This window comes from Megascapheus bottae, chromosome 31 (genome assembly GCF_031878675.1).
Source record: "Megascapheus bottae isolate mThoBot1 chromosome 31, mThoBot2.hap1, whole genome shotgun sequence".
Taxonomy (NCBI): Eukaryota; Metazoa; Chordata; class Mammalia; order Rodentia; family Geomyidae; genus Megascapheus; species Megascapheus bottae.
The window spans coordinates 3671094-3698874 of record NC_143539.1 but is presented as its reverse complement, the minus strand read 5'-3'; the positions used below and the strand labels follow the sequence as shown (position 1 = coordinate 3698874).

The following is a 27781-nucleotide window of genomic DNA, read 5'->3' as shown; positions in this document are numbered from 1 at the left end:
TCCAGGCCATGAAGGACGAGATGGCCAATCCCAGCCATGTGCCTGAGGAGATTATTCCCTTGGGCATCAGACACAGCAGGAAAGCATGGTAGCACTGGGGGGGGGGGAAGGAGGTGTGGAGCCCAGGAGGGGATGGAGCTGCTGGTCAGGGAGCAGGCAAGGACAGATTGGCTCTGCACTTTTTCCACGTTTAAAAACAGACTCCGGAGGCCAGGAGTGTGGCCTAGAGGTAGAGTGCTTGCCTAGCATACATGAAGCCCTGGGTTCCATTCCTTGGTGCCACATGCACAGAAAAAGCCAGAAGTGGCGCTGTGGCTCAAGCGCTAGAGCCCTAGCCTTGAGAAAAACCTGAGGACAGTGCTCAGGTCCTGAGTTCAAGTCCCAGACTGGAAACAAAAGATTCTGGAAATAGAGCTGTGGCTCAGGTGGTAGAACACTATCCCGGAGTGAAAGAAGCTCCAGGTTAGCCCCAGGCTCTGAGTTCAAGCCCCCAAACTACATCCAAAATGACAAAAAAATAGGAACAACCTACTGGGACAATCTCCTTCCCCACATCCTGTGATCTCCGGGGAATTTAGAGGCTGGACCCATAATCCATGGGCCGTTATCACCCTCGCTGTGGTTGGGCTTCAGAGGAGGAAGTGAAGAGAGTGGGGTAGACATCCACCCTTGGGAGAAGGTCTGGATGTCAGGATGTGAGGACGGCAGACTGCCCAACAGGGCCATATAGTTGAACACTTCAGAAGAGCAGCAAGAGGGGTTGCCCGGAGCTCGCATGGAACTATCAGAGCGCCATGGAGAGCAGAGGGGACAGCTCACCACCACTGGCAGCTCTAGCTGGCCATCATCTTTCCATGGTTCTTGCCAATGGATGGCTTGGCCAGGTCCCCCACCCCCACCCCACTTCCCAATCTCCCCTTCCTTCACTGTGCTCACTCAGCATTTCGGTGTTCACATAGAGGACGTTTCCAGTCTGCCAGTGAGGGGCCCACTGGTCCGCCCCATGCACACACCAGGGACCACCTCGAGGCCTTCCAGTAAGGTCACCTCTGCAAAGCACAACACGAAGGCATGATTGTCAGAGCCCAGTTCCATTGCCTTCTTTATTTCAGCAAGAACACACTCGGGTCCCTTGGTGTGGGTCACTGCATGGGGCTGTCACTGGTCCTGGTGATTGAATCAGAGGAACAAGGGCAAGATCCAGACCTCCAGATTTGAGTGACAGCTTTATGCCATGATCCCCTCCCCAGTGACACAGAGGGGAGTCTAGACTCAGTCCCAGGGGAACAGCTCCAGAGGAAGTCCCGCCATCTTCTCCCGGAATATTTCCTCAAAGGCCTGGGTCTGGGCTGGGCTGAAGTGGTTCTTCCAGTCCCCCACGATGCCTGTAGGCCATGGAGACACACTGACATCAGATGTGACCAAGGCAGGAAAGCACTGTCCACTCATGTCCCCTTGGCCCTCTGCCTGCCCCGGGGTGAAGCCACAGATCTCCCCAGGACATGAACTCCACATCAACCTTGCTCCATGTCTAGTGCTCTCCTTGAAGTTCTGACTTCAGCTACCATGGGCCGCGTTCCTGCCCAAGGTGAGGGGGGGTCCGGAAGTTCAGACTCAGAGGACTACTGTCACCGCAGTGTCCCTGAGCCCGCCATAGTGTTTCTATATACTACAGAACTAAGTGTGTGTGGTGTGTGTGTATGTGTGTGTGTGTGTGTGTGCACAGAGTTCTTATATAATGAACATGCATTGCTGCATGCATGTGTATGTGCAGTTGGTAGTTATAATAGAGTTGAAAATGTCTGTGCATGTGTGCATCCATGTGTGTTTGTGTATGTGCATGTGTATGTGATCGTCTTATATACTAGAGTTAAATGTGTGTGCATGTGTGCATGTGTACATAAGGGAGCGTGAACTGACGCCATGGATGGTGTTTGGGAGTTATTTTCTGCTCAAGCCTGGTGCTCTGCCACTGGAGTCACAGCTCCATTTTCTCTTTTTTCGGTGGTTAATGAAGACAAGGCGTCTCATGGACTTTCTCAATCTGGGCTGCCTTTGAACTAGGATCCTCAGATCTCAGCTTCCTGGTAGCTAGGAGGAGAGGTGTGCTGGAAGTCAAACTTTGTTTTCTTTTCTGGTCTGATTGCTATCTGATTACTGACTTCTCTGTTTGTTTGCCTGTAAGTTGAAGGCTTGAGCTGAGGGACGGGGTGCTGACCTTGAGCTTCTTTTGCTGACGGTTGGCTCTATTTGACTAGAGCCACAGCTCCACTTCCAATCTACTTTTTCTTTGGCAGAAGCAGGAAGGGAACCGCCAGCCAGTCCTTGGCTGAGCCATGGCCCTGAGCCTGTGGCTGGAGCACTGGACTTCTGGAGCCAGGCGGACAGACAATCCTTACCCAGACAACTCCTGACCTTTCCTGGGGATTTTGATATTGGGGGGAATAATCTCAGGCACATGGCTGGGATTGGACATCTTGTTGTTCTTCATGTTCTGGAAAGAACTGTTCTCCAGGACCAAGTCCAGCTCTGCAGGCTCCAGCGCCTTCCCCAGGAACTGACAGATCTTCTCCACCGTGTTCCTTGGGTCCTAATGAAAGAAAAACGGGGTCCCAGGTACAACAGAGAGATGACAGGGAGTGGGTCTCAGGAGGAGGGGCAGGAGGAGAATGGAGGACAGCAGCAGGAAGTGGCAGCAGAATGGAGTTGGAGGCGTGGCTCCGTGGTAGAGCACAGGCTCAAGAGCCAATTGTCATGAAATGAGGTCAAGGCATTTCCTCAACACTAAAATAAAAGAGAAAGAGAAGAGGAGGGAGGGTGACACACAACGTGATGGAGAAATCTGACAGAGTGGGAGATGGACTCTGTGTGTGTGTGTGTGTGTGTGTGTGTGTGTGTCCTGGGGGAGAGGTAGGAGTAAAAGGGGAGAGGGCAAAAAGGGTAGGGGTGAGGAGGGCTGGGTGGGAAGGGCTGTGTGGAAAACCCTTCATTACCTTTTTCATCTCCTCATAACTGACCACCAGCACGTTCTCCTTTTCCTTCATGGACATCCAGCCTCGCACGTGATCAAACCAGGACCTGAAAGGCACTGCAGGGGACAGCAGGGCACCATGAAATGTCCCCACCATTCCCCCAGCCCTGTATCCTGGCACGGATGGCTTTGGTCCCTGTCACCTTCAGCAGGTGACACTCAGAAATAAATCCTCTTCTTGAGGGTGTAAAGAGAGAGCCTGGGGACCAGGACTTGGTTTCCATACAATTTCCCCTGTGGAGCAGCCTTTGCCCCAGGGGAGGCAGCTCACCCAGAGGCAGCACCCACTCCTCTCCCCAGTGCATCGAACCCCGAGGCCCCTCACAGAACCCACGCTGAGCGCCTTGCAGGCCTCGCAGGCCCTGAGCCATCCTTTCCACAGCTGAGTAGAAGTCCAGTGTCAGCTCTAAGCCTAGACCCTGGGCACACCACGCATGTCCCCAACCCTGCCCAGGACACCAGGCCGCTCAGTCTAGAGGCATCGGTGTAGTTGATTCTCCTTCAACACAGTCAGACAGAAATGCTATTGGAATTCGATTCCCTGTCTGATCTTGATGAGTCACCATCCATCCATCACAGTCAGACTGATGGGTAGAGTTTTCTGCACCGGAAGTCAGGGCCTGGGCATGATCACTGAGGTTTATGCCCGAGGCTGGACTTGACCCCTTGAGCCACCCCTCCTCCTCCTGCTTCTGATGATGAACTGGGGATGACAACCTCATGTTCTTTCCTCCCCCAGGTTGCCTTCCAGCTGTGACCCTCCCTCTCAGCTCCTGAGTGGCTCAGATGACAGGCCTGAGCCACCAGGCTGCACTGTAATCCCAGAGGTCAGAGATGTTGAGTCAGGGAGAAGCAGTTCAGCAAGCACCTCCACTGGTGGTGAGGCCACATCCACAGGGCCTGACACAGCAGAGGGTGAGGGCAAGAAAGCACAGAGGAGGGGTCCCCACCCCCCTCACACAACTCAGGCCATGGAACCTGACAACACTGTGGACACAGGACACAACTGCAAGCAGGAGGAATGACCCAGCACTTCTGTAGACACAGAGGGTCCCCAAATTCAAGCCACAAACTCTGAAATATAATCTCAGTGTAAACCTACAGGAGAGTAGGGGTTGGTGGTCTGGGAGCCAGTGAGGAGCTGTCAGTCACCACTGTGGCCAGCAGCTCTCAAGAGGGGGCGGGCCCTACATGCTATGGAAGCTCCAGGGGCTCAGAAGCCATGGGAGCTTCATCAAGGCCAAGTCTGCTGCTGCCTTCAGCACATGTGAATTCGAGGATGAGGAAGCCCTGCACCCCCGGATGGTGAGGTTTATAATAAACCCTGAGGTGGGTCCCAATACTGGTTGAAATCGTCAGCCTCTTCACCACCCACTCACCATGTCCTTTCAGGAACCATTCAAAATATTGTTCCAGTGACTCTGCTTTCTTAGCAACATTTATAAAACTCCAGAAATAATAACCAGATATAAGAACATCTTTAGGATTTCTGATGACATAGATCACCTGAAAGGGAGAATGGAGAGAATTAAACAGACAAAAAAAGTTCCCATAATTTCTCACATTCTTGTTTAGGAAATTGTAGAAACTTGCTCTCAAACATCACAGTATTTGTGGGTTTTTTTTTTGTGGGTTCTGGATCTTGAACTCTGGTCCTGGGTGTTGTCCCTGAGCTCTTCAGCTCAAGGCTACCACCCTTCTCCTGGAGCCACAGCCCCACTTCCCCTTTTCTTGTGATTAATTGTATTTAAGAGTCTCAAGGTCAAAAATGACATCGGCCCATTTGTTAGGAAATGGAAAGACTTAGAAAAAATCATATTAAGTGAAGTAAGCCAGACTCAAAGGAAATTAGGCTCAATGGTTTCCCTCATTCGTCATAATCAGTAGAAACCTTGGACTCTACTAGCAGAGATCTGCAATAGAGCAAAACCTTGATACATAAGGTCATATAGTATGAAGCTAATTGAAAGGACCTCCAGGATACTGAAACAAAAGCCATATAATGAATGATTGTTGTCCTTAATGTAGTACGTTATCTCTCATCTCCTTTACTGTCCCTTGGTTATCTCATATTGTTACAGTATCTCACTTTGTTATCTGATATATTGAATTTATTTGTATTTGATTATTTGAAATTTGATAGGGAAGGGGGGAAAACCAAGATGGGGGGGGCGGTGGAGGGGAGGGTAAAGAGTACCAAGACATGTGAAAGGATATCAATGTATGTGAATTAATGCACCTTCTATATGGCAAATATCATGTAACCCTTTTATTAATTACAATAAAAAATATACATATATAAAAAAAAGAAAACCCAAGGACAATGCTCAGGCCCTGAGTTCAAGCCCTAGGACTGGCAAAAAGAAATAATATTTCATATGACTCTAAAATTGCATTCAAAACACAGTTCTTTAAAATTAAAAATGATAAATATTTAAAAAAAAACAGTCTGAAGGTCTTTAATGCCGGGCTGGCTTTGAACTTCTGTCTTCATTTCTCAGCCTCCGGGTCGCTGGAAGTACAGGTGTGAACTACAGGGCTCAGCTCTGAGGGTCTTTTGATTGGATATTGTTTGTCAATTGCTTTTCCAAGTTTCTACCATCACATCACTGCCTGGAAGGAAACAATGGTGGGACAAGGCCTTGCCTAAACACACATTTAGGATAATTACCTACAAAGCAGTGGAGGACAGACGCTGCTTAACCTGACACCACGTAGGCCCTGAGTTCAAGGCCCAGGAGTGGCACAAAACCAAAACATCGGCTGAGCGCCAATAACTCATATCTGGAATTCTAGCAGCTCAGGAGCCTGAGCTCAGAGGTCTCAATTTGCCTTTTTTTTTTTTGCCAGTCCTGGGCTTGAACTCAGGGCCTGAGTACTTCCTTGGGATTTTTCAAGGTTAGAGTTCTACCACTTGAGCCAGAGCACCACTTCTGGCATTTTTTTTTAATGTATGCGGTATGGAGGAATGGAACCCCGGTCTTCATGCATGCTAGGCAAGCATTCTACCACTAAGCAAAACTCCTGGCCACAGAGGTCAAAGTTTAAAGCCAGCTCTGACATGAAAGTTTGTGAGACTCAACTCCAGGAAACCACCAGGAAAACCAGAAGTGGCACAGTGGCTTAAAGTGATAGTGCCCTAGCCTTGAGCTGAAGAGCCCAGAGACAGCAGCCCTGACTGACAAAAAAGCAAAATTAGAAATGATAAACATTGAAGATAAAGGGCAGGGGTGATGAAAAACACATCAACAGAGACTGCACAGCACTGGAGCCCATTTCTGTGATGTTTTTGAGTAAACAAATCTAAGTATCACTGCACCAGGGACGTGTGTGCTCTGTGTCTGGTGTGGGCAGGCAGGGGACCCTGGGATCTCACAGAACAGAGGTGCTGGTATGATCAGGCCAAGAGTACCCAGGTGTTTATTCTCTGCACTGGGTTCAGAATAGGGCACAGGCGCCACATGCCATGACACAGAAACAATGCAATGTCACCTTTCTTTTTTCTTTCTTTTCCCTGAGCTTGAACTCAGGGCCTGGCCATTATTCTTGTGTTTTCTTGCTCAGGCTGGCCCTCTTCCCCTAGAGTCACACATCCACATTTGGGTGTTTTCCTTTTTCTTTTTGCTGGTTCATTGGAGATGACAGTTTCCAAGCCCATCCTGCCTGGGCGGCTTCCAACCTTGATCCTCAGATCTCAGCCTCCTCAGTAGCAGGGAGGGCAGGCATGAGCCATGGGTGTTGGCTTCAAATACAGTGTGCTTAGTCTTTGAGTGCATCCAGTCCATGAGTCAGGGATTATCTGGCCATGATCCACAGGTTTGAACGGAGTTGGGGTAGAGAACCCCAACCTCATGAAGGAGGCTCAGGCCCCGCCATGAACTACAGGAGGAGAATGCCAGATCTCCTGCTGTGTTCCATCTCAGGATTAAAGGGCATTGTTGGAGTAGGTATTGCCCACGACCCACTGACCTTGGCCTTGGAAGTGAAGAAAGACTTGGGGAAGAGTTGGATGGGGAGATGGGAGGTCATGAGGGGGGGGCCCTCCTTCCTGTCCAGTAATAATTCATATCCATGCATACTTTCTATCCACGGTGAGCGATTATATACCATCACAGATCTGATCCACTTGGGATCACCCTTGGTGTGAATCAGAGAGAGAATCTCAATCAACCAATGGGTTCCTGAGGACAGAGAGAAAGCAAACATTACTCATTTCTTTCTGAGTGTATACTATGTATGTATATATTTCATAGTGCTAAAAATATGTACCATAAACCTTACTGGCGCAAACTTTGTCAAGCCTACAGTCTGGTGGGGATCAGTAGTGTAAAGTTTATTTTATTCACAGCTCACCCAACGCCTGTATTTTGACATATTATAAATCTGCACTGTTCACAATAACTAAATATTGATTTCCTTTGTAATGTGAGGAATGGAAAATGTACTATTGTTTTTTTTTAAAATTTGGTGCCAGTCCTGGGTCTTAGACTCAGGGCCTGAGCACTGTCTTTGGGCTTTCTCAAGACTGGTGCTCTATCACTTAAATCACAGCACAACTTCCAGCTTTTCTGTGTACGTGGTACTGAGGAATTGAACCTGGGTCTTCGTGCATGCTAGGCAACTATTCTACCAATAGGCCAAACTCCAGGCTCAAAATGTATTATTGTTGGAATGTGGAAAATGGATTGTTGTAAGGGAGTTTTTGGATTTCCATTACAGCTTGGGCTTAGAGCCCTTCCCTTCCCCCTGCTTCCCTCTGCCACTGTTTACCCAGACTTAACACCTTCCCCTGCCATTCCTTTACCCAGTCGAAGGCTGTATCTTGAGACATCTTGGTGCCCACAACCACATGCATCTGGTCTATAGATAAAGAAGTATGCGATTTACAGTGTGAACCCCCTATGAGATTTGCAGTGTGAAGTCCCAGCCTGTTTGTGGGCTTCTTTAAGAACCACATGTGCACTGCACCCCGACATCCGGACCAGGGCATCGTCCTGGTCATCAGCTCCTTCCCTGCTCCACACTCTTCTAACATCCCCAGCGTGTCCTGAGTGGTCTCACAGTTTCTCCACCTCTGCACCCACTACACCTTGCCATCTGCTCTGCCTCCCACAATCTCATCTTGAGGATGTTGGCAGATCGGGGGCCTTGTTCCTGAATGCAATCGCACACAACTTCTTTTATCATTCCTGCAACTCAAAAAGCAAAATGTTGAGAACTAGCCAGGCGTGGTGGCTCATGCCTGGAATCCTAGCTACTCAAGATGCTGATATCTGAGGATCAAGGTTCAAAGCCAGCCTGGCCAAAAGGACCTAAGACTCTTATCCCCAATTAACCTGTAGAAAACAGGAAGTGTGGCTTGGCTCCAGGGTAGGGAGGTAGCCTTGAGCTGAAGAACTCATGCACGCCGCCCAGGCTGAGTTCAAGCCCCATGACCCAACCCCCAAAGAAGTTGGGGATCTAGAGGAGCGTGGGTCTGAGCAGTCAGCATTTTCAGCTCTGAGTAATACTCCAGTTTGGTTTCTAAATCTGTTTTGGAGTCGGCAGCCATTTCTCTGTGTATGTTTGGGTTGAACCCACCTGTGAGCACTTCCTGAAATCCCTTCAGCTCACCCCCTGGCTCTGGATTCTCGGCACATGTCACTTGCAGTGAGTCCTGGGTTCTCAGCCCTCTCCCAGTGCTCCTCACACACAATTCAATCCCTGGGATTCTGGGCCTGGCCTGCCAGCTCCTTGAATGTACCCCAAGATTTCCAGTTCCCAGCTCTGGCCCCAGGTGATTCTTCTATTGGGAATCATGCCTCTTTTCCAAATAACCTAAGTCATTTATTTTCATATTAATATACCATGGAGCACCTCCAAAACACCTTTTTAAAAAATTGGTGACAATTCTGGAGCTTGCCCAGGGCTTGGGCACTGTCCCTGAGCTTCTGTGCTGAAGGCTGGCTCTCTGCCTCGGGGCCACAGGTCTTCAATAACGGGCTCTGACTCGCATCCAGGTGGGAGGCAGATGGGGGTGGGCACAGGCTTGGCCTTGCCCGCACAGCCAGGGCCGCGTCTGCTCACCTGATTTGGGGTAGGTCACCGTGATGATGTCCTCGTCCTTCACCACGAACGTCTCGTGGACTGCTGTTAGGACTTCAGGGTTGAAATTCAGACCCGGGAAAGGAATGCCCTGGTACCACACATAGTCCTGTGCCATGTTGCAGCCCTGTGTGTCCAGCTCTCGTTCCAGGCTCTGCCACTGCCACTGGGCTGGTGGTGGCTGAGTCTGTTACATCATCCTACATGATGAAGTGAACCATTAACATTGTGAGGAAGTGAACCATTAACATTTTTTATTTCATTGCAAAACCAATTTGGTGATAAAGGCAAAATACAGTATGACTATTTTCTGGGATTTTTCTTTTGTTGTTGCCCAACTCTCCCCGGGGTTTTTATTGGGCAACTGTGAAATCATTCAATGGGTGATTTATGCTCATGGATTGTCAATTCCAGGGAGGGAACCAGAACAATAAGTGGAAACAGGCATCTGTAGTTACTTATTATTATTATTATTTTATTAAATAGTTTATTAACATTGATTTTTACATCATATTTCAAATGACATTTTTAACAAACAAGTGTTCAAGAAGGGAATCTCTACAATCACTGGCACTTAGTTTTTAGAACATAATCAAAATTAGGCTAAGGATTTATAAGCATTATTATTTTTTTAATGTACCAATCCTTTGTTTTCAGAAGAGGTATAGATTTCTGAAAACTGTCTGAGGGGGAGAGCTGGACTTCTCTCTCAGTGCGCTCAGTTCAATCCAGTATTATCACCAAGATTCCTAGATGCAGCCTGACGCAGTGGCTCACACCTGTACTCCTAGCTACTCAGGAGATGAGATCTCAGGATCCCAGGACGAAGCCAGCCTGGGCACTAATATCCAAGAGACTCTCTCTTATCTGCAATTAATCCCTAGAAAACGGGAAGTGGGGCTGTGGCTCAGGGGTAGGGTGGTAGCCTTGAGCTGAAGAGCACAGGAACAGCATGCAGGCCCAGAGTTCAAGGCCCATAACCAAAAAAAAAAAAAAAAGATTCCTAGATGCATTTTTCCCTGTGGACTCCCTGAGGCACTGCCACAAACGTGGTGACAACTCCTGTCTCCAGGAAAAAGAGCGCCCTGGACCCTCACAGAACTCAACCTGAGCACCGTCCAGGCCAAGCTGACATAAGCCATGATGTCCACAACTGAATAGAAGTCCAAGTGCAAGGTCTAAGCTTTGGCACGCGGCACACCAGGCCCTTCCCGCCCCTGCCCACGGCACCAAGCAGGTCTGCCTCCAAAAGCAGCCATTTGAAGAACACTTGAAAACACGGAAAGTCACAGCTGAACAGTGTCCAGACACGATTCAAGATCTCATTTTGGTGACTCACACTTTGTAGATCATAGCCAAACTGATGATTCGGGTTGTTTTTTGTCTGTTTTTTGTTTTGTTTTCTTTTGTCTGCGTGTTCTGTTCCCCTTCTGGGACGACTGAAGTGAGGTCTTGAGCTCTGCTTCTGAATGCTTACGCTCAAGTCCAGCACTCTACCACTTCAACCACACCTCCACTCCCGGTGTTTTGATGAATTGTAGATGAGAGTCTCAAGGACTTTCCAGCCTGGCTTGGCTTCCAACTGTGATCTCAGCTCTCAGCCCCCTCTCGTGTCTTCTGCTCCAGGTGCTCGCTGAGAGCTTCTCGCTGGCTTCCCAGACAACCAAACTCTACCTGTCCTCTGTACGCCTTCTGCTGCTTTTACATTTTCTCTCACGGTCAATTCAGATTTGCTCCTTGAAGTTGGATTTCCTGTTTCCAGTCTTGCAGAAAGGCTGGATCGTTCCTCTGGGCTGTAATTCTGTCATGTCCCCATGGTTCTCTCGGGCTTCCGGGGCCTGATTGGGAGGGAATGGGGGAGACCCCACAGCTGTGCTTTGTTAACCTCACCATCTGCTGTCCCATCACTCCAGGTGCTTCATGCACTGCTTCTCCATTTTCCACACAGCCCTCCACACCCCACAGTCCTCACCCCTTCTTCCATATCCTGAGGAACAAGGTGGAGAAGGTCTGCCGGTTCCTGGGGAAGGCGCTGGAGCCGCAGATCTGGACTTGGTCCTGGAGAACAGTTCCTTCTAGGCCATGAAGCACAACAAGATGGCCAATCCCAGCCACGTGCCTGAGGAGGTTATTCCCCATGGCATCAGACTGGCCAGGAAAGGTAAGGAGATGCGGGCACACAAGGGTGGAAGCCAGGAGAGGGAAATCTGGTCCTCGAACCCCAAGCTGATGGCCACGGCTCAGCCAGGACAGGCTGGTAATTCACTTCCAACTTGTGTTTAAAGGCATGTAGACTGTTAGTGGAACGGTGGCTCAGGTGCTAGAGCAACCTTCACGAGCAAAAGAAGCTCGGGTGTGTTGAACCCAAAGTTCCCAATCCCCCCGAAAGACCACCAGAGTCCACAACCAATGCAAGCAACAAAGAGCTGTTTATTAGCAAGCTTGAGCTTGGTCCTCCACACCTTAGAAACCAGGGACGCTTAGAGGCCCGGAGTACAGAATTAGCACAGCTTTTTTTGTTGTTGTTGCCAGTCCTGGGCTTGAGCTCAGGGTCTGAGCACTGTCCTTGGATTTTCTCAAGGCTAGAGCTCTACCACTTGAGCCTCAGCACCACTTCCGGCTTTTTGCTATGTATGTGGTACCAAGGAATCAAACCCGGGTCTTTGTGCATGCTAGGCAAGCACTTTAACCACTAGGCCAAAATCCCAGCCCCAACACAGCTTTTATAATACAGAATAAACAAGTTGTTTTTGTTTGTTTGTTTTTTTTCGTTTTCAGTCTCACACCTTAGCCTCATGGTTTGGTTAACTTCTACTTTGGAACACTCCTTCATTTCTTATCGGCTTTGATGTTATGGTTTTTCAACAGAAATTTAGGTCAGGATGGCCTTGCTAGCTGTGGAACACAGCTGCAGTCCTAGAGATGACCTTTGAATGCCCTTGCTAACTCTGAGTAAACATCTGATGGAGCATCTTACAGTTCTCCTGAGAAGAGGCAGTTTGGGGATTTCTCAGAACTTTACAAAATGAAGACTGCTTAGAAATAACTTTCTACTGAAGTTCATCGAACTTCAAAATTAATTTAGGCCTTATGGGTTTCTAAACAAAATTTGGAATTAAAGTTGTAATAAATGTTTCTTTTAAGAAAGAGAAAAAAGGAAAATTAGGACTACCAAAATGATTGCTTAATTGCATTTCAGTTTGCTCTTGTAAGTTTCTTTATAGCAATTTCTAGTGGGCCATGAAAAAGGACAGCAGATCCTTACTCAGATGTAATTTTGGCCCTTACCAAGTTCCAGGTAAGATCATGCTTGGAGACTATTTCTGTCTCGACCAAATTGTTGCTTTAATTGGAGTACAGTGGCCTTTTGTAGGACTCATTATTGATCTGAAAGCTGCAGTTCTGAGCCAGCCCAGGCAAAGCAGAGTCCCTGTGAGATTGTGGTGTCTAATCTAGCAGCAGAGTGCTAGTGAGGCAGCGCTGCTTTGGAGCTCAAAGTGGCTGAGTGCTAGCCTTGAGCTGGAGAGCTGAGGGGCAATGCCCAAGCCCTGAGTTCAAGTCCAGCAACCAACCAAGTGGACATTTATCCCTGCGTAAAGACACTCCTGGGACAAAAGCAATGAAGCATCCAGATGCAGACACACATTTTCCTTGCTGTTAATGAAGACTTCTGGCATGCACGCAAACACTGCTGGGACTGGAATCCTGAGACCCCAGCCTGAGCGTCCTCACCCTACACTCCTGGGGTGGGAGCGGGGCTCATGGTGGCAGAGGGTAAAATGGATGTGGCCAGCACTGGACAGGGAACGGGGCTGCTGTGGAGTCCCTCTCCCAGGAGAGATGGGTGGCTTCACCCCGTGCGTGGGCAGAGTGCAAAGGGAACGGCACCTTCCTGCCCAGGCCCTGGCTGTTTCTCCATGACCTCCAGATTTCCCTGGGGACTGGAGGGGACTGGAGGGGACTGGAGGAACCACTTCAACCCAGCCAGACTCAAGCCCTCCGGGAAGCAGTCCAGGAGAAGAGGCGGGACTTCCTGTGGGAAGCTGTTCCTGTGGGACAAGTCCAGACATATCTCTAGGACTGTGGAGACAAAGACCTGTGCCCCCATGTTACAGAGTGCAGGACCTGGTGTGTGGGTGTGTCACAGCATAAATTCAAATCTGAAGGTCTGGATTTCCCCAAGACACCTTTGAGCCCATCACGCCATGCCCACTCCCATTCGAGCTTTGACAAAATGGTTTGTGAGGTCCTGCGATGGTGGCTCATGCCTGCAATCCCAGCTACTCAGGAGGATGAGATCTAAAGATCACAGTTTAAAGCCAGCCGGACAGGAAAGTCCAGTGAACCACCACAAAACCAGAAGGGGGGCTGTGGCTCACTGGGGTAGAGCACTAACCAGCCTTGAGCAAAAGAGCTCAAGCACAGCATCCAGGCCCTAAGTTCAAGCCCCACCACCAACCATCAAAGAAATCTATCTGTCTGTCTATCTATCTATCTATCTATCTATCTATCTATCTATCTATCTGTCTATCTATCTTTGTTGGGAAGGGGAGATGGGGCTCAAGTGGCAGAACACCAGCATGAGCTGAAAAGCCAAGACAGAGTTTGAGCCCTGTACAAACACTGATCTGATCTGTGTTCTTGCTTGAGATCTAGCATTCTCCTTCTGCAGATCCTCACTCACGAGGTCAGGGGCCTCAGCCCAAGCCCAAGTGGAGTCTAAGATATGGACTGTGGCCAGATAATCCCTGGTAGATGAACTGCATGGATTAAAGATGGACAAATTATTTTTTAAAGCCAGGCACCAGTGGCTCACACCTGAAACCACAGCTACTCAGGAGGCTGAAATCTGAGGATGGAGGTTGGAAGCAAGTCCAGGCAGCAAGGCCAGGAGACCCTTATCTCCAATGAACCATCAAAAAGTCCAGAGGAGGAGTCATGGCTAAAGTCATAGAGCACCAGTGTTAACAGGAACAGTCCTCAGGCCTTGAGTTCAAGCCCCAGGACTGGCCAGAAAAGAAGAAAGAAAAAAAAGGAAGAGGAGAAAAAGAGAAAGAGAGAAAGGAAGGAATTAAGGAAGAAGGAAAGTCTTTGACTTCCAGAGGGAGGTCCCAAGTCTCTGGCCCAGCGCAACGCACACACTTCCCAGTGCAATGCTCCTGTGGTGTGAACATGCACACCCATACACAGGAACACCGTCAGACACGCATATCCACGTGAACACACACACTCACACACACACACACTCGTCCCATCCCAGTGATGAGACAGAAGTATTGGCTGTGTCTCAGATCTGCAAGGTCAGGACAAGGAAAGGAAGTGGGAGAACCTCTCCCTGACCCAGGAGCCGGAGGACACTTGGGAATCCATGACACCAGGATCATGGCTGAGAAGGCAGGGAAGGGAGATTCTTGAGGAAACAGGAAAACAAGAAAAATGAGGAATCTTGGGAAAGACTTCTTGGTCGGCGTGGGGCTTGCACTCTGGTCCTGGGTGCTGTTCCTGAGCTCTTCAGCTCAAGGCTGCTGCTCTACCACTTGAGCCGCAGCCCCACTTCCAGTATTCTGGCAGGTAATGGGAGATAGGAGTCTCCTGGACTTTTGTTCATGTGGGAACGTCATCCTCAGATCTCATCCCCTTAGTGGCTCTGATGGCAGGTGTGACCTATTGATACCTGGCTTGGCAAAGGTTTCTGAGTGATAATAGTGGATTGAATTAAGACCCTGGGGGTAGAAGTCCAGCTCTTCTTCTCTGGAACTTTTCTGATATCTAACCTCTTCTTATAATAAAGGACTGGTGCATTAAAAACAGATTAAATCAAGTACTGAAGCCTGTTTCCTCTTGTTTTTCTGGATTGGTACTAGGAACAGGAGATCAGATGAGCACTATTGCTCTGAATCATTTCACAGTTGCATAATGAAAATGCCAAGGGCAATCATATTATTTTTTTGCCCTCTTCAGTATCAATTTAGTTATACAATGAAATAGTAAATGTTAATGATTTATTTCCCCATGAAGAAGACACTACAAACTCAGCCACCACCAGCCCAGTGGCAGTGGCAGAGCCTGGAACAAGAGCTGGACACACAGGGCTCCACCATGGCACAGGACTATGTGTGGTACCAGGGCATTCCTTTCCCAGTTAAAGATTTCAACCCTGAAGTTGTAAAAGCAGTCCACGAGACGTTCGTGGTGAAGGACGAGGACATCATCACGGTGACCTACCCCAAATCAGGTGAGCAGACGGGGCCCGGGCTGTGTGGGGAAGGCCAGGCCTGTGCCCAACCCCATCTGCCTCCCACCTGGGTGCGAGTCAGAGCCCGTTATTGAAGACCTGTGGCCCTGAGACAGAGTGCCAGCCTTCAGCACAGAAGCTCAGGGATGGTGCCCAGGCCCTGGGCAAGCTTCAGGATTGTCACCAATTTTAGAAAAGGAGTTTGGGAAGTGCCTCATGGTATATTAACATAGAAAAGTGACTCATGTTATTTAGAGAAGAAGCATGATTCCAAAGAGAAGAATCATCTGGGGCCATACCTGGGAACTGGAAAACATAGGACACATTCAAGAGCTGGCAGGGCAGGCTGTGATCCAGGGTACAGGTCTGAGGAGCCCTGGGAGAGGGTTGGGCACTTGAAGGACACACTGCAAGTGACATGTGCGGAGAATCCAGAGCCAGGGGGTGAGCTGAAGGGATTTCAGGAACTGCTCACAGGTGGATAAACCCAAACATACACAGAGAAATGGCTGCCGATCCAAAGCTAAATCTAATATTACTCAGAGTTGAAAATACTGCTGACAGCTCAGACCCATGCTAGTTTGAGGACATTTTGCTGTTGAATCACATGGGTAGAAAAAAACCGAAATTGTGTGATTGCACTCAAGTACAAGGAAGAGTTGCCTGAGTTGTAGAGGAGAGGAGAGGACTGTGGGTACAGGGCAGATGGCAGGCAAGTCAATATTCAGTTGTCTTGGACAGTGTAGATTTATCACATGTCAAAATACGGATGTTGGGTAAGCCTTGATTAAAATAAAATTGACACTACTCATCTACACCCGATTGTATGTTTGACAAAGTTTGTTTCAGAAAATTTTATGGCATGTATGTTTTACCAGTTTAATGCATGTATATATGTACATGTATACATATATATATATATATATATATAATTCAGATAGAAACGAGTGATGTTTACTTTTCTCCCTGTTCCCAGGAACCCATTGGTTGATTGAGATTCTCTCTCTGATTCACACCAAGGGTGATCCCAAGTGGATCAGATCTGTGACCATATATAATCGCTCCCCGTGGATGGAGGCTGTACATGGACACCAATTATTATTGGATAGGAAGGAGGGCCCCCCCCTCATCTCCTCACATCTCCCCATCCAACTCTTCCCCAAGTCTTTCTTCACTTCCAAGGCCAAGGTCAGTGGGTCGTGGACAATACCTACTCCAACAATGCCCTTTAATCCTGAGATAGAACACAGTAGGAGATCTGGCATTCTCCTCCTGTAGTTCATGGCGGGGCCTGAGCCTCCTTCATGAGGTTGGGGTTCTCTACACAAACCTCGTTCAAACCTGTGGATCATGCCAGATAATCCCTGACACATGGACTGGATGCACTAAAATGCTAACCACACTGTATTTGAAGCCAACAAACGTGGGTCACGCTGGCCATCCCTGCTCGGAGGTGGGATATGAGGATCAAGGTTGGAAACCAGCCAGAGAGTATAGACCAAGAGACTTTATCTCCAATGAACCAGCAAACATTGCCACCCCCACCCCAAGCCACGCGAGGGGACTGTGGATGTGGTGGTAGATGGCCAGCCAGAGCAGGGAAACACCGGAACAGTGCACAGGCCCTGAGTTCAGATTGCAGGAATGGCAGGAAAAGAAGAAAGAGGAGGAAGAGGAGGAGGAGGAGGAAGGAGAAGAATTAGAACTGAAGAGTGCTACGTTGTTGGTTCTGAGTCATGGCATCTGACCCCTGGGCCTGACTCTGAATGCAGGTGCAGTGAATGATCTCCTGACTCCATTTCTACTCTGGAGAGAGGTCCCAGGTTGTCCTGGCTGCCCCCACACAGTGCACACACGACCATGGCCCAATGCTACCTAGATTTGATTCCTCATGAACCTTGCAGAATTGGACTCATGTTTTGTGAACTGTCTTTTCCTGTGTTACTTGACTCCCTGTCCATAATCTTCCTTATTATGTATTTATGAACATAATGTCTTTTTGTGCCAATTCTGGGACTTGAACTCGGGGCCTAGGTGCTTTCCCTGAGCTTGTGAGCTCAAAGTTGTCCCTCAACCACTTGGAGTCACAAATCCACTTGCAGTTTTCAGGTAGTTAACTGGAGATAGGAATTTAATGGGCTGTTCTGCCTGGGATGGCTACAAACCACAATCCTCACATCTTAGCCTCCTGAGTAGCTGGGATTATACAAGGCAGCCTCTGATATCTACCCTCTTCAAATACTTTTACCAAGTGACTCCTAAATCTATGGCGAGCAAAGGCGAGGCACCCTCTGCTATCCTGTATTTTCCAGACAAATACTGCACGTGTGTTTAGACAAGGCTTTCTACCTCCATTGTTTCATTCCTGGTAAATGATGTGATAGAAGGAGTTTTGGAAACATTTAACAAATGATACACAACCAAAAGACCCACAGACACTGTGATGTTTGACACCAAGGTTCTACAATTTCCTAAACACCAAGAATGTGAGAAATTATGGGAACTTTTTTGTCTGTTTAATTCTCTCCATTCTCCCTTTCAGGTGATCTATGTCATCAGAAATCCTAAAGATGTTCTTATATCTGGTTATTATTTCTGGAGTTTTACAAATCTTGCTAAGAAAGCAGAGTCACTGGAACAATATTTTGAATGGTTCCTGAAAGGACATGGTGAGTGGGTTGTGAAGAGGCTGACGATTTCAACCAGTATTAGGACCCACCTCAGGGTTTATTATAAACCTCACCATCCAGGGGTGCAGGGCTTCCTCATCCTCGAATTCACATGTGCTGAAGGCAGCAGCAGACTTGGCCTTGATGAAGTTCCCATGGCTTCTGAGCCCCTGGAGCTTCCATAGCATGCAGGGCCCGCCCCCTCTTGAGAGCTGCTGGCCACAGTGGTGACTGACAGCTCCTCACTGGCTCCCAGACCACCAACCCCGACTCTCCTGTAGGTTTATACTGAGATTGTATTTCAGAGTTTGTGGCTTGAATTTGGGGACCCTCTGTGTCTACAGAAGTGCTGGGTCATTCCTCCTGCTTGCAGTTGTGTCCTGTGTCCACAGTGTTGTCAGGTTCCATGGCCTGAGTTGTGTGAGAGGGGTGGGGACCCCTCCTGTGTGCTTTCTTGCCCTCACCATCGGCTGTGTCAGGCCCTGTGGATGTGGCCTCACCACCAGTGGAGGTGCTTGCTGAACTGCTTCTCCCTGACTCAACATCTCTGACCTCTGGGATTACAGTGCAGCCTGGTGGCTCAGGCCTGTCATCTGAGCCACTCAGGAGCGGAGAGGGAGGGTCACAGCTGGAAGGCAACCTGGGGGAGGAGAGAACATGAGGTTGTCATCCCCAGTTCATCATCAGAAGCAGGAGGAGGAGGGGTGGCTCTAGGGGTCAAGTCCAGCCTTGGGCATAAACCTCAGTGATCATGCCCAGGCCCTGACTTCCGGTGCAGAAAACTCTACCCATCAGTCTGACTGTGATCGATGGATGGTGACTCATCAAGATCAGACAGGGAATCGAATTCCAATAGCATTTCTGTCTGACTGTGTTGAAGGAGAATCAACTACACCGATGCCTCTAGACTGAGTGGCCTGGTGTCCTGGGCAGGGTTGGGGACGTGCCCGGTGTGCCCAGGGTCTAGGCTTAGAGCCGACACTGGACTTCTATTCAGCTGTGGAAAGGATGGCTCAGGGCCAGCGAGGCCTGCAAGGCACTCAGCTTGGGTTCTGTGGGGAGCCTCGAGCTCGATGTCCTGGGGAGAGGAGTGGGTGCTGCCTCTGGGTGAGCTGCCTCCCCTGGGGCAAAGGCTGCTCCACAGGGGAAATTGTTTGGAAACCAAGTCCTGGTCCCCAGGCTCTCTCTTTACACCCTCAAGAAGAGGCTTTATTTCTGAGTGTCACCCTGCTGAAGGTGACAGGGACCAAAGCCATCCGTGCCAGGACACAGGGCTGGGGGATGGTGGGACTTTTCATGGCACCCCGCTGTCCCCTGCAGTGCCTTACGGGTCCTGGTTTGATCACGTGCGAGGCTGGATGTCCATGAAGGAAAAGGAGAACGTGCTGGTGGTCAGTTATGAGGAGATGAAAAAGGTAATGAAGGATTTTCCACACTCCACTCACCACACACACACACACACAGACACACACATACACACACACACACACAGACACAGACACACACACACACGGTTCATCTCACACTGGCAAGCATCTCCATCATGTTGTGTTTCATTCCTTCCGGCATTCCACTCATCATCATTGTTTCCTTTTTTACTGTCGTTTTTTGTTGTTGTTGTTTTTCAGTGCAGGGATTTGAACTCAGGGCTTGAGCAGTGTCTTGGACATTTTTGCTCAAGGCTAGCCCTCTGCTCCTTTAGTCACCGGGCCATGTGCAGCTTCTTCTGTGCATGTGGTAGTTTACAGGGGAACCAAGTGCTTTGAGCAGGCAGGCCACACTCCCGGCCCCTCCTCTTGTTTATTTGAGTTTTGAGGTAGAGTCTTGAACTCAGCTCCTGACACTGCTCTTTAGCTGGTGTTGTACCCACTGAACCACGAGTCCATCCCACATGCCAAACATTCTTCCTGTTGCCAATTCTTTTTGCTGCCCTCCTTTCTTTTGCTGTTCCTCCTCCAGAGACCCACTCCATTTTATCTTCCTCTCATATCTGTGGTTTCCACCTTTTTCTGCCCTTAGGACGTGAGGAACACGGTGGAGAAGATCTGTCGGTTCCTGGGGAAGGCGCTGGAGCCTGCTGAGCTGGAGTTGGTTTTGGAGAACAGTTCCTTCCAGGCCATGAAGGAGAATAAGATGTCCAATCTCAGCACTGCATCCAGGGAGATAATTCCTGAGAACGTTAAGCTCACCAGGAAAGGTAAGGAGACACGAGAGTAGGATGGGCCATTGGCCTGGGTCAGGAAATCCAGTGCTCCAGAGACAGGCTGAGGATTGGCTCTGGCCAAGGGCTGGCTGGCAGTTCACTTCAATCCTGTGAACACTGTAAGGGAGCCAGGTACCAGAGACTCATGGTTGTGATCCTAGGTACTCAGGAGTTTGCCATCTGAGGATTACAGTTCAAATGCAGCATAGGCAGGAAAATACATGAACCGCTGGAAAAAAATACAGCTGTGAGCCAAGTGGTAGAGCATTAGACTTGAGCAGAAACACCACTCAGGGCTTGAGTTCAAGCTCCTGTATGAACATATACTTGCACACCCATGCACACACATTCATAGCAGACACAAAGTTTTATTGCCTAAGAACTATGAAATATACATGTACCCACAGAACACACACACAGGTTTTACACATATGTTCAGGCATATTGAACTCTATTATGTAAGAACTCTACCAAATACACACATAACCACATGCACACAGGGACATTTCAGTTTGATAGAAGAACTTCATTGTTACACACACACAGACACACACAGACACACACAGACACACACACACACATGCACACATTTAATACTATTTCTTTTTTTTTTTTCCCAGTCCTGGGCTTGAGCTCAGGGTCTGAGCACTGTCCTTGGACTTTCTCAAGGCTAGAGCTCTTCCACTTGAGCCTCAGCACCATTTCTGGCTTTTTTTTTCTATGCATGTGGTGCTGAGGAATCGAACCCGGGTCTTCATGCATGCTAGGCAAGCACTTTAACCACTAGGCCAAACTCCCGGCCCCATATAATACTATTTCATAAAAAACACTGCAATGTATATTCGGTCATTGAGAGGACATGAAGGGAAGGTGCCTTCCTGCCCTGTTCGCATCTGCTACCAGCATTTCTCTATGGCCTCCAGGCATCGTGGGGGACTGGAAGAACCACTTCACCCCTGCCCAGACCCAGGCCTTCGAGGAAACTTTTCGAGAGAAGATGGCGGGAGTTCCCTTGGAGCTGTTCCCCTGGGACTGAGTCCAGACTCCCTTCTGTGTCACTGGGGAGGGGATCATGGCATAAAGCTGTCACTCAAATCTGGAGGTCTGGATCTTGCCCTTGCTCCTCTGATTCAATCACCAGGACCAGTGACAGCCCCATGCAGTGACCCACACCAAGGGACCCGAGTGTGTTCTTGCTGAAATAAAGAAGGCAATGGAACTGGGCTCTGACAATCATGCCTTGGTGTTGTGCTGTGCAGAGGGGACCTTACTGGAAGGCCAGGAGTTGGTCCCTTGTGGGGGGACAGTGTTCCCTCACCACAGATGGCTGCCCGAGGCTTTGTGATGTTCTCTGGAAAGGGTTCCTTCCTTCCATTCATCCCCAGGGTTGCTGTCTGCTCCTTCCATGCAGGACAGCTCCCAATCTTCAGTCCAACAAATGGAAACACCCACCAAGCAGGTGCTCAGCACACTGCCCGGGGATGGGCACTGGGGACCTGTCTCCCAGCCATGCAGCACTCCTGCAAAGGCAAGCATGGCTGGCGCCTTCCCAGGGTGACTGGCAGACTAGAAACGTCCTCTGTGTGAACCATGAGTCCTGAGAGAGCACAGTGAAGAAAGGAGGACGGAGATCTGGGGGTGATGGGGGCGTGGCCAACCCACCCACGGGCAAGAATCATGGAAAGATGGTGGCCAGCTAGAGCAGCCAGTGGGGTGAGCTGTCCCCGTTTTCTCCATGGCGATTTGATTGTTCCATGCTAGCTGCATGAACCCCTCTTGCTGTTGTTTCAGTTTGGGGCTGTGAGCAGGTGTACTGGAGGCTGAGCTTGGATTTTGCCCTTGCTAGCCAGGTGCTCTACTGTTGATCCACACTCTCAGTTCCATCCCCCACTTCCTCCTCCTTCTTCTCCTCCTCCTGCTCCTCCTCCTCCTCCTCTTTTTCTTCTCTGCTCTGTGTATTTTGGAGATTAGTATCTCACTCTTTTCCCTGTTGAACTAGACCTCAACCATGGACACCATCCTGCAAGAAAACCAACCCTTGCCCTCACCCCTTCACTTCCTGTGGAAGCCCACTTGAACACAACTTGGCCCCTGAGCTAGAAAACTACAATGACCAGCAGCCTCCAGGGCACAGCCCCTCCCCTCAGCCACTAAACAACAAGGTCCTGCAGACACTGGAACATATCTCTGTCCCTGAGCCAGATCACTATAACCTCCAGCAACCCCAGGAAACCACTCTGAACCTTGGATCCATCCTGAGGGGCAGGTAAGGCCGCTCACCCAAAAGGCAACAGACCTAGTGACGGCCTCCTCATCCATAGGGGTCGACACAAAGACCTGGTGTGCTGGGATGGTGTATGAGAAAGAGCTTGGTCTGCACCGAGCTCAACCCAGCGTTCCCTCTCTGTTAGGCTGGTCACAAGAACTCTGACTTAGGCATTCCAAACCCAACTGATAGCAAGCCTTTGACAGGCAAATGAAGAAAGCAATCAAAGACCTTCTAGAAGGTTCAATGACCTCATTTTCCACCAAAACGGTTATATTAACAGAGTTCTTCTAATCCTCCCAGAAGAGGGAACAACCAGCTAGGAGCTTAGTGTTACACACCTGTCATCCCAACTGCTCTGGAGGTTGAGATCTGAGGATAGAGGTTCAAAGCCACCCTATTCAGGAAAGTGCATGAGATTCCTAGCTTCAATGAACCAGAAAATGTAAAGGCACACTGTGCCTCAAGTGTAGAGTCTTGAGATGAAGAGCTCGGGGACAGCGCCCAGGCCTAGAGTTCAAGCCCTAGGACTGACAAAAACAATAGTCCAGAAGTAGAGCTGTGGCTAAAGTGATAAAGCAACACTATTGAGCAGAATAACACAGGAACAGTGCTCAGGGCCTGAGTTCAAGCCCAAGCCCTAGGACTAGCCAAAGAGAAAGACAAAAAAAATTGAAGGGAAACAAAGAAAGGAGGGAGGAAAGAAAGAAAGAATGGAGCCTTTGCTCCAGAGGGAGGTCCCAATTCTCAGGCCCAGCCCAGTCCACCACAAGGCACACACTTCCCGAGTGCCATGCTAACTGGAGTTGTTGCTCCTGAACATCACAGACATGGGCTCCTGGGTGTGAACATGCACACACACACTCAGGCACACCCTCAGACACACCATTCACGTGCACACAAACAGACTCACCCCATCCCAGAGACGTGACAGTAGTATTTGTTGTTTCTCACATCTACAAGTTCAGGACGAGGAAAGGAAGTGTGAGAAACTCTCCCTGCCCGATAGCCTAGGAAACACAGGGATCCATGACCCAGGACCATGGCTGAGATGATGGGGCAGAGGGAGATTCCCAAGGAAACAAAGGGGAACGGACGAAAAACGCATTGAGGAATTTTGGCCAAGATTCCTGAGTGATAACAGGATGGAAGGAAGGGCACAGAGACAGAAGTTCAGGCCTCCTGCTCAGCAATTTTATAATATCCAGACTTCTTTTCTTTTTTTTTTTAATAATATGTTTATTTAAACATCTAGTCATTTTTTTTTTTTGCCAGTCCTGGGCTTGAGCTCAGGGCCTGAGCACTGTCCTTGGACTTTCTCAAGGTTAGAGCTCTACCACTTGAGCCTCAGCACCACTTCCGACTTTTTTCTATATATATGGTACCGAGGAATCGAACCCGGGTCTTCATGCATGCTAGGCAAGCACTTTACCCACTAGGCCAAACTCCCGGCCCCTCCAGACTTCTTTTCAAAGGAAAGGATTGGTGCATTGAAAAAAGTAATCCTGTATTGAAATTTATTTCCACTTGTTATTCTGCTAGGAACACACAATCGATGAACACAGAATGTCCTTTGAATGGTTTCACAGTTGCCCAGTGAAAATTCCAAGGAGTCACCCTGTTGGTCTTCTTTATCATCCAATTAGTTACACAATGAAATGAAAAAGGTTAATCATTGGCTTCACCACCTAGCATGACATTAGAGACACCACCCCATTGGCAGTGGCAGAGCCTGGACAAGAGCTGGACACACAGGGTTCCTCCATGACAGAGGACTACGTGTGGTACAAGGGCATCCCCTTCAATGATAGGCGTTTCAAACCTGAAGTCCTAACAGCAGTGCATGAGACATTTGTGGTGAAGGACGAGGACATCATCACGGTGACCTACCCCAGATCAGGAGAGCAGACGGGGCCCGGGCTGTGCAGAGAAGGCCAGGCCTGTGCCCACTTCCACCTGCCTCCCACCTGGCTGTGAGGCAGAGTCCATTACTGAAGACCTGTGGCCCTGAGACAGAGATCCAGCCTTCAGCACAGAAGCTCAGGGATGGTGCCCAGCCCTGGGCAAGTGCCAGGATTGCCACCAAGTATTTAAAAAGGTGTTTTGGGGGCTGGGAGTTTGGCCTAGTGGTTAAAGTGCTTGCCTAGCATGCATGAAGACCCGGGTTCGATTCCAAAGTACCACATACATAGAAAAAAAGCTGGAAGTGGTGCTGGGGCTCAAGTGGTAGAGCTCTAGCCTTGAGAAAGTCCAAGGACAGTGCTCAGGCCCTGAGCTCAAGCCCAGGACTGGCAATAAATAAATAAATAAATAAATAAATAAATAAATAAATAAAAAGGTGTTTTGTTGTTGCTCCATGATAAATTAACATGAAAATAAATGACTTAGGTAATTTGGAGAAGTGGTGTGATTCTCAATAGAAGAATCATTTGGGGCCATGTTTGGGAACTGGAAAACATGGGGTACATTCAAGGAGCTGGCAGGGCAGGCCTGGAATCTGGGGTTCAGGTGTGAGGAGCACTGGGAGAGGGTTGAGCACTTGAAGGACACACGGCAAGGGACATGTGCGGAGAATCCAGAGCCAGGGGTGAGCTGAAGGGATTTCAGGAACTGCTCATGAGTGGATTCAACCCAATCACACATAGAGAAATGGCTGCCAATCCAAACCTGTTGTGAGACCAAAATCCAATATTATTGAGAATTGAAAATGCTGCCAGCTCAGATCCATGCTCCACTAGTTTCAGGACATGGTGCTGTTTGAAGCACTTGAGTGGAAAAAAAAGGTAGAAATTGTGTGTGATTGCACTCAAGTGCAAGGCAAGAGATTCCAAAGTCCTAGAGGACAGGAGAGGATTACGGTGGCAGGGCAGGTGGCAAGCAAATCAAGATTCAGTTGATGTGGACAGTGTACATTTATGAGATGTCAAAATGCAGATGTTGTGTGAGCAATGATTCAAAAAAAGTTGACACTACTCATCCATACCCGATTGTATGCTTCACAAAGTATGGTATGTATGTTTTTCCATTATACTGCATATAAATATACTTACATACTGTATATAAATATGATTAAGAATAAAATGAATGATGTTTGGTTTTTCTCTCTGTCCCCAGGAACCCATTGGTTGATTGAGATTCCCTCTCTGATTCACACCAAGGGTGATCCCAAGTGGATCAGATCTGTGACCACATTTGATCGCTCCCCGTGGATGGAGCTTGCAAATGGATACCAATCATTACTGGATAGGAAGGAGGGCCCCCCCCATCACCTCCCATCTCCCCATCCAACTCTTCCCCAAGTCTTTCTTCACTTCCAAGGCCAAGGTCAGTGGGTCGTGGACAACACCTACTCCAACAATGCTCTTTAATCCTGAGATGGAACACAGCAGGAGATCTGGCATTCTCCTCCTGTAGTTCATGGCGGGGCCTGAGCCTCCTTCATGAGGTTGGGGTTCTCTACACAAACCCCGTTCAAACCTGTGGATCATGGCCAGATAATCCCTGACACATGGACTGGATGCACTCAAAGACTAAGCACACTGTATTTGAAGCCAACAACCATGGCTCATGCCTATCATCCCTGCTGAGAGGTTGAAATATGAGGATCAAGGATGGAAGCCAGCCAGAGAGGATAGACCAAGAGACTTATCTCCAATGAAGGACCAAACACCCTCTAATTCAAGTCACAGACTGTGGAGGACGTGGTAGAGGGTCAGCCACAGCAGGGAAACACAGGATCAGTGCACAGACCCTGAGTTCAAATTCCAGGAATGGCAACAAGAAAAGAAAAAAAAAATTAGAACTGAAGAGTGCAACGTTGTTCGTTCTGAGTCATGGGATCTGATCCCTCGCCTGACTCTGAACACAGGTGCAGTGAATGATCTCCTGACTCCATTTCTACTCTGGAGAGAGGTCCCAGGTTGCCCTGGCTGCCCCCACACAGTGCACATACGACCATGGCGCAATGCTACCTAGATTTGTTGGCTCTTGAAGCTCATGAATTGGACTCATGTTTTGTGAACTGTCCTTTCCTGTGTTACTTGACTCCCTGTACACAATCTCCCTATTTATGGATTTATGAACATATTTTCTTTTTTTGTGCCAATTCTGGGACTTGAACTTGGGGCCTAGGTGCTTTCCTTGAGATTTTCACTCAACCACTTGGAGTCACAGTTGCACTTGCAGTTTTCAGGTAGTTAACTGGAGATAGGAATTTAATGGGCTGTTCTGCCTGGGATGGCTTCAAACCACAATCCTCACATCTCAGCCTCCTGAGTAGCTGGGATTACACATGACAGACACTGATTTCTACCCTCTTCAAATACTTTTGCTAAAGGACTCTTAAATCTATGGCCAGCAAAGGCAAGGCACCCTCTGCTCTCCTGTATTTTCCAGATAAATACTGCACATGTGTTTAGACAAGGCTTTCTACCTCCATTGTTCATTCCTGGTAAGTGATGTGATGGTAGGAACTCAGGGAAGCATTTGACAAATAATACACAGCTAAAAGTCCCACAGACACTGTGATGCTTCACACCATGGTTCTACAATTTCCTAAACACCAAGAATGTGAGAAATCATGGAATTTTCTTTGTTGAATTCTCTCCTTTCTCCATTTCAGGTGATCTATGGCATCAGAAATCCTAAAGATGTTCTTATATCTGGTTATTATTTCTGGAGTTCTACAAATCTCACTAAGAAACCTGAGTCACTGGAACAATTTTTTGACTGCTTCTTGCAAGGAAATGGTGAGTGTGTTGTGTAGAGGGCATAAAGGATATAAAGTTGCTATAGACCCTGGCCCAGGTTTTATCATAAACCTCACCATCTGGGGTTCAGTGCTTCCTCATCCTAGAATTCACTTGTGCTGAAGGCAGCAGCAGACTTAGCCAGGATGGAAGCTCCCAGGCTTCTGAGCCATGTGCCATGGGTCTAGGCTTAGAGCTGACCCTGGAACGGCTACTCAGCTGTGGAAAGGATGGCTCAGGGCCAGCGAGGCCTGCAAGGCGCTCAGCGTGGGTTCTGTGAGCGGCTTCAGGGTTCGATGCACTGGGGAGAGGAGTGGGTGCTGCCTCTGGGTGAGCTGCCTCCCCTGGGGCAAAGGCTGCTCCACAGGGGCAATTGTTTGGAAACCAAGTCCTGGTCCCCAGGCTCTCTCTTTACACCCTCAAGAAGAGGCTTTATTTCTGAGTGTCACCCTGCTGAAGGTGACAGGGACCAAAGCCATCCGTGCCAAGATACAGGGGTGGGGGAATGGTGGGGACTTTTCATGGTGCCCTGCTGTCCCCTGCAG

At 48.8% G+C, this 27781-nt stretch overlaps 2 protein-coding genes across 2 annotated transcripts; one reads left to right on the top strand and one right to left on the bottom strand.

Annotated features, from left to right (window-relative positions):
- Window positions 1-1075: 1075 nt before the first annotated feature.
- Window positions 1076-9233, bottom strand: LOC150043640 (sulfotransferase 2A1-like). The gene is made up of 6 exons (XM_090322230.1): window positions 9098-9233; window positions 7001-7212; window positions 4411-4537; window positions 2994-3088; window positions 2416-2590; window positions 1076-1385 (listed from the first exon to the last, which is right to left on the bottom strand). Exons 1-6 carry the CDS (start codon window positions 9231-9233, stop codon window positions 1273-1275), a joined length of 858 nt encoding a protein of 285 aa, XP_090178356.1. The 3' UTR covers window positions 1076-1272.
- A 5981-nt stretch (window positions 9234-15214) lies between these two features.
- LOC150043639 (sulfotransferase 2A1-like) lies at window positions 15215-21455 on the top strand. Its single transcript, XM_090322706.1, has 6 exons — window positions 15215-15350; window positions 16327-16538; window positions 17893-18019; window positions 19340-19434; window positions 20039-20216; window positions 21146-21455. The coding sequence occupies exons 1-6, from the start codon at window positions 15215-15217 to the stop codon at window positions 21256-21258; spliced, it is 861 nt and encodes a 286-aa protein (XP_090178832.1). The 3' UTR covers window positions 21259-21455.
- Window positions 21456-27781: the final 6326 nt, after the last annotated feature.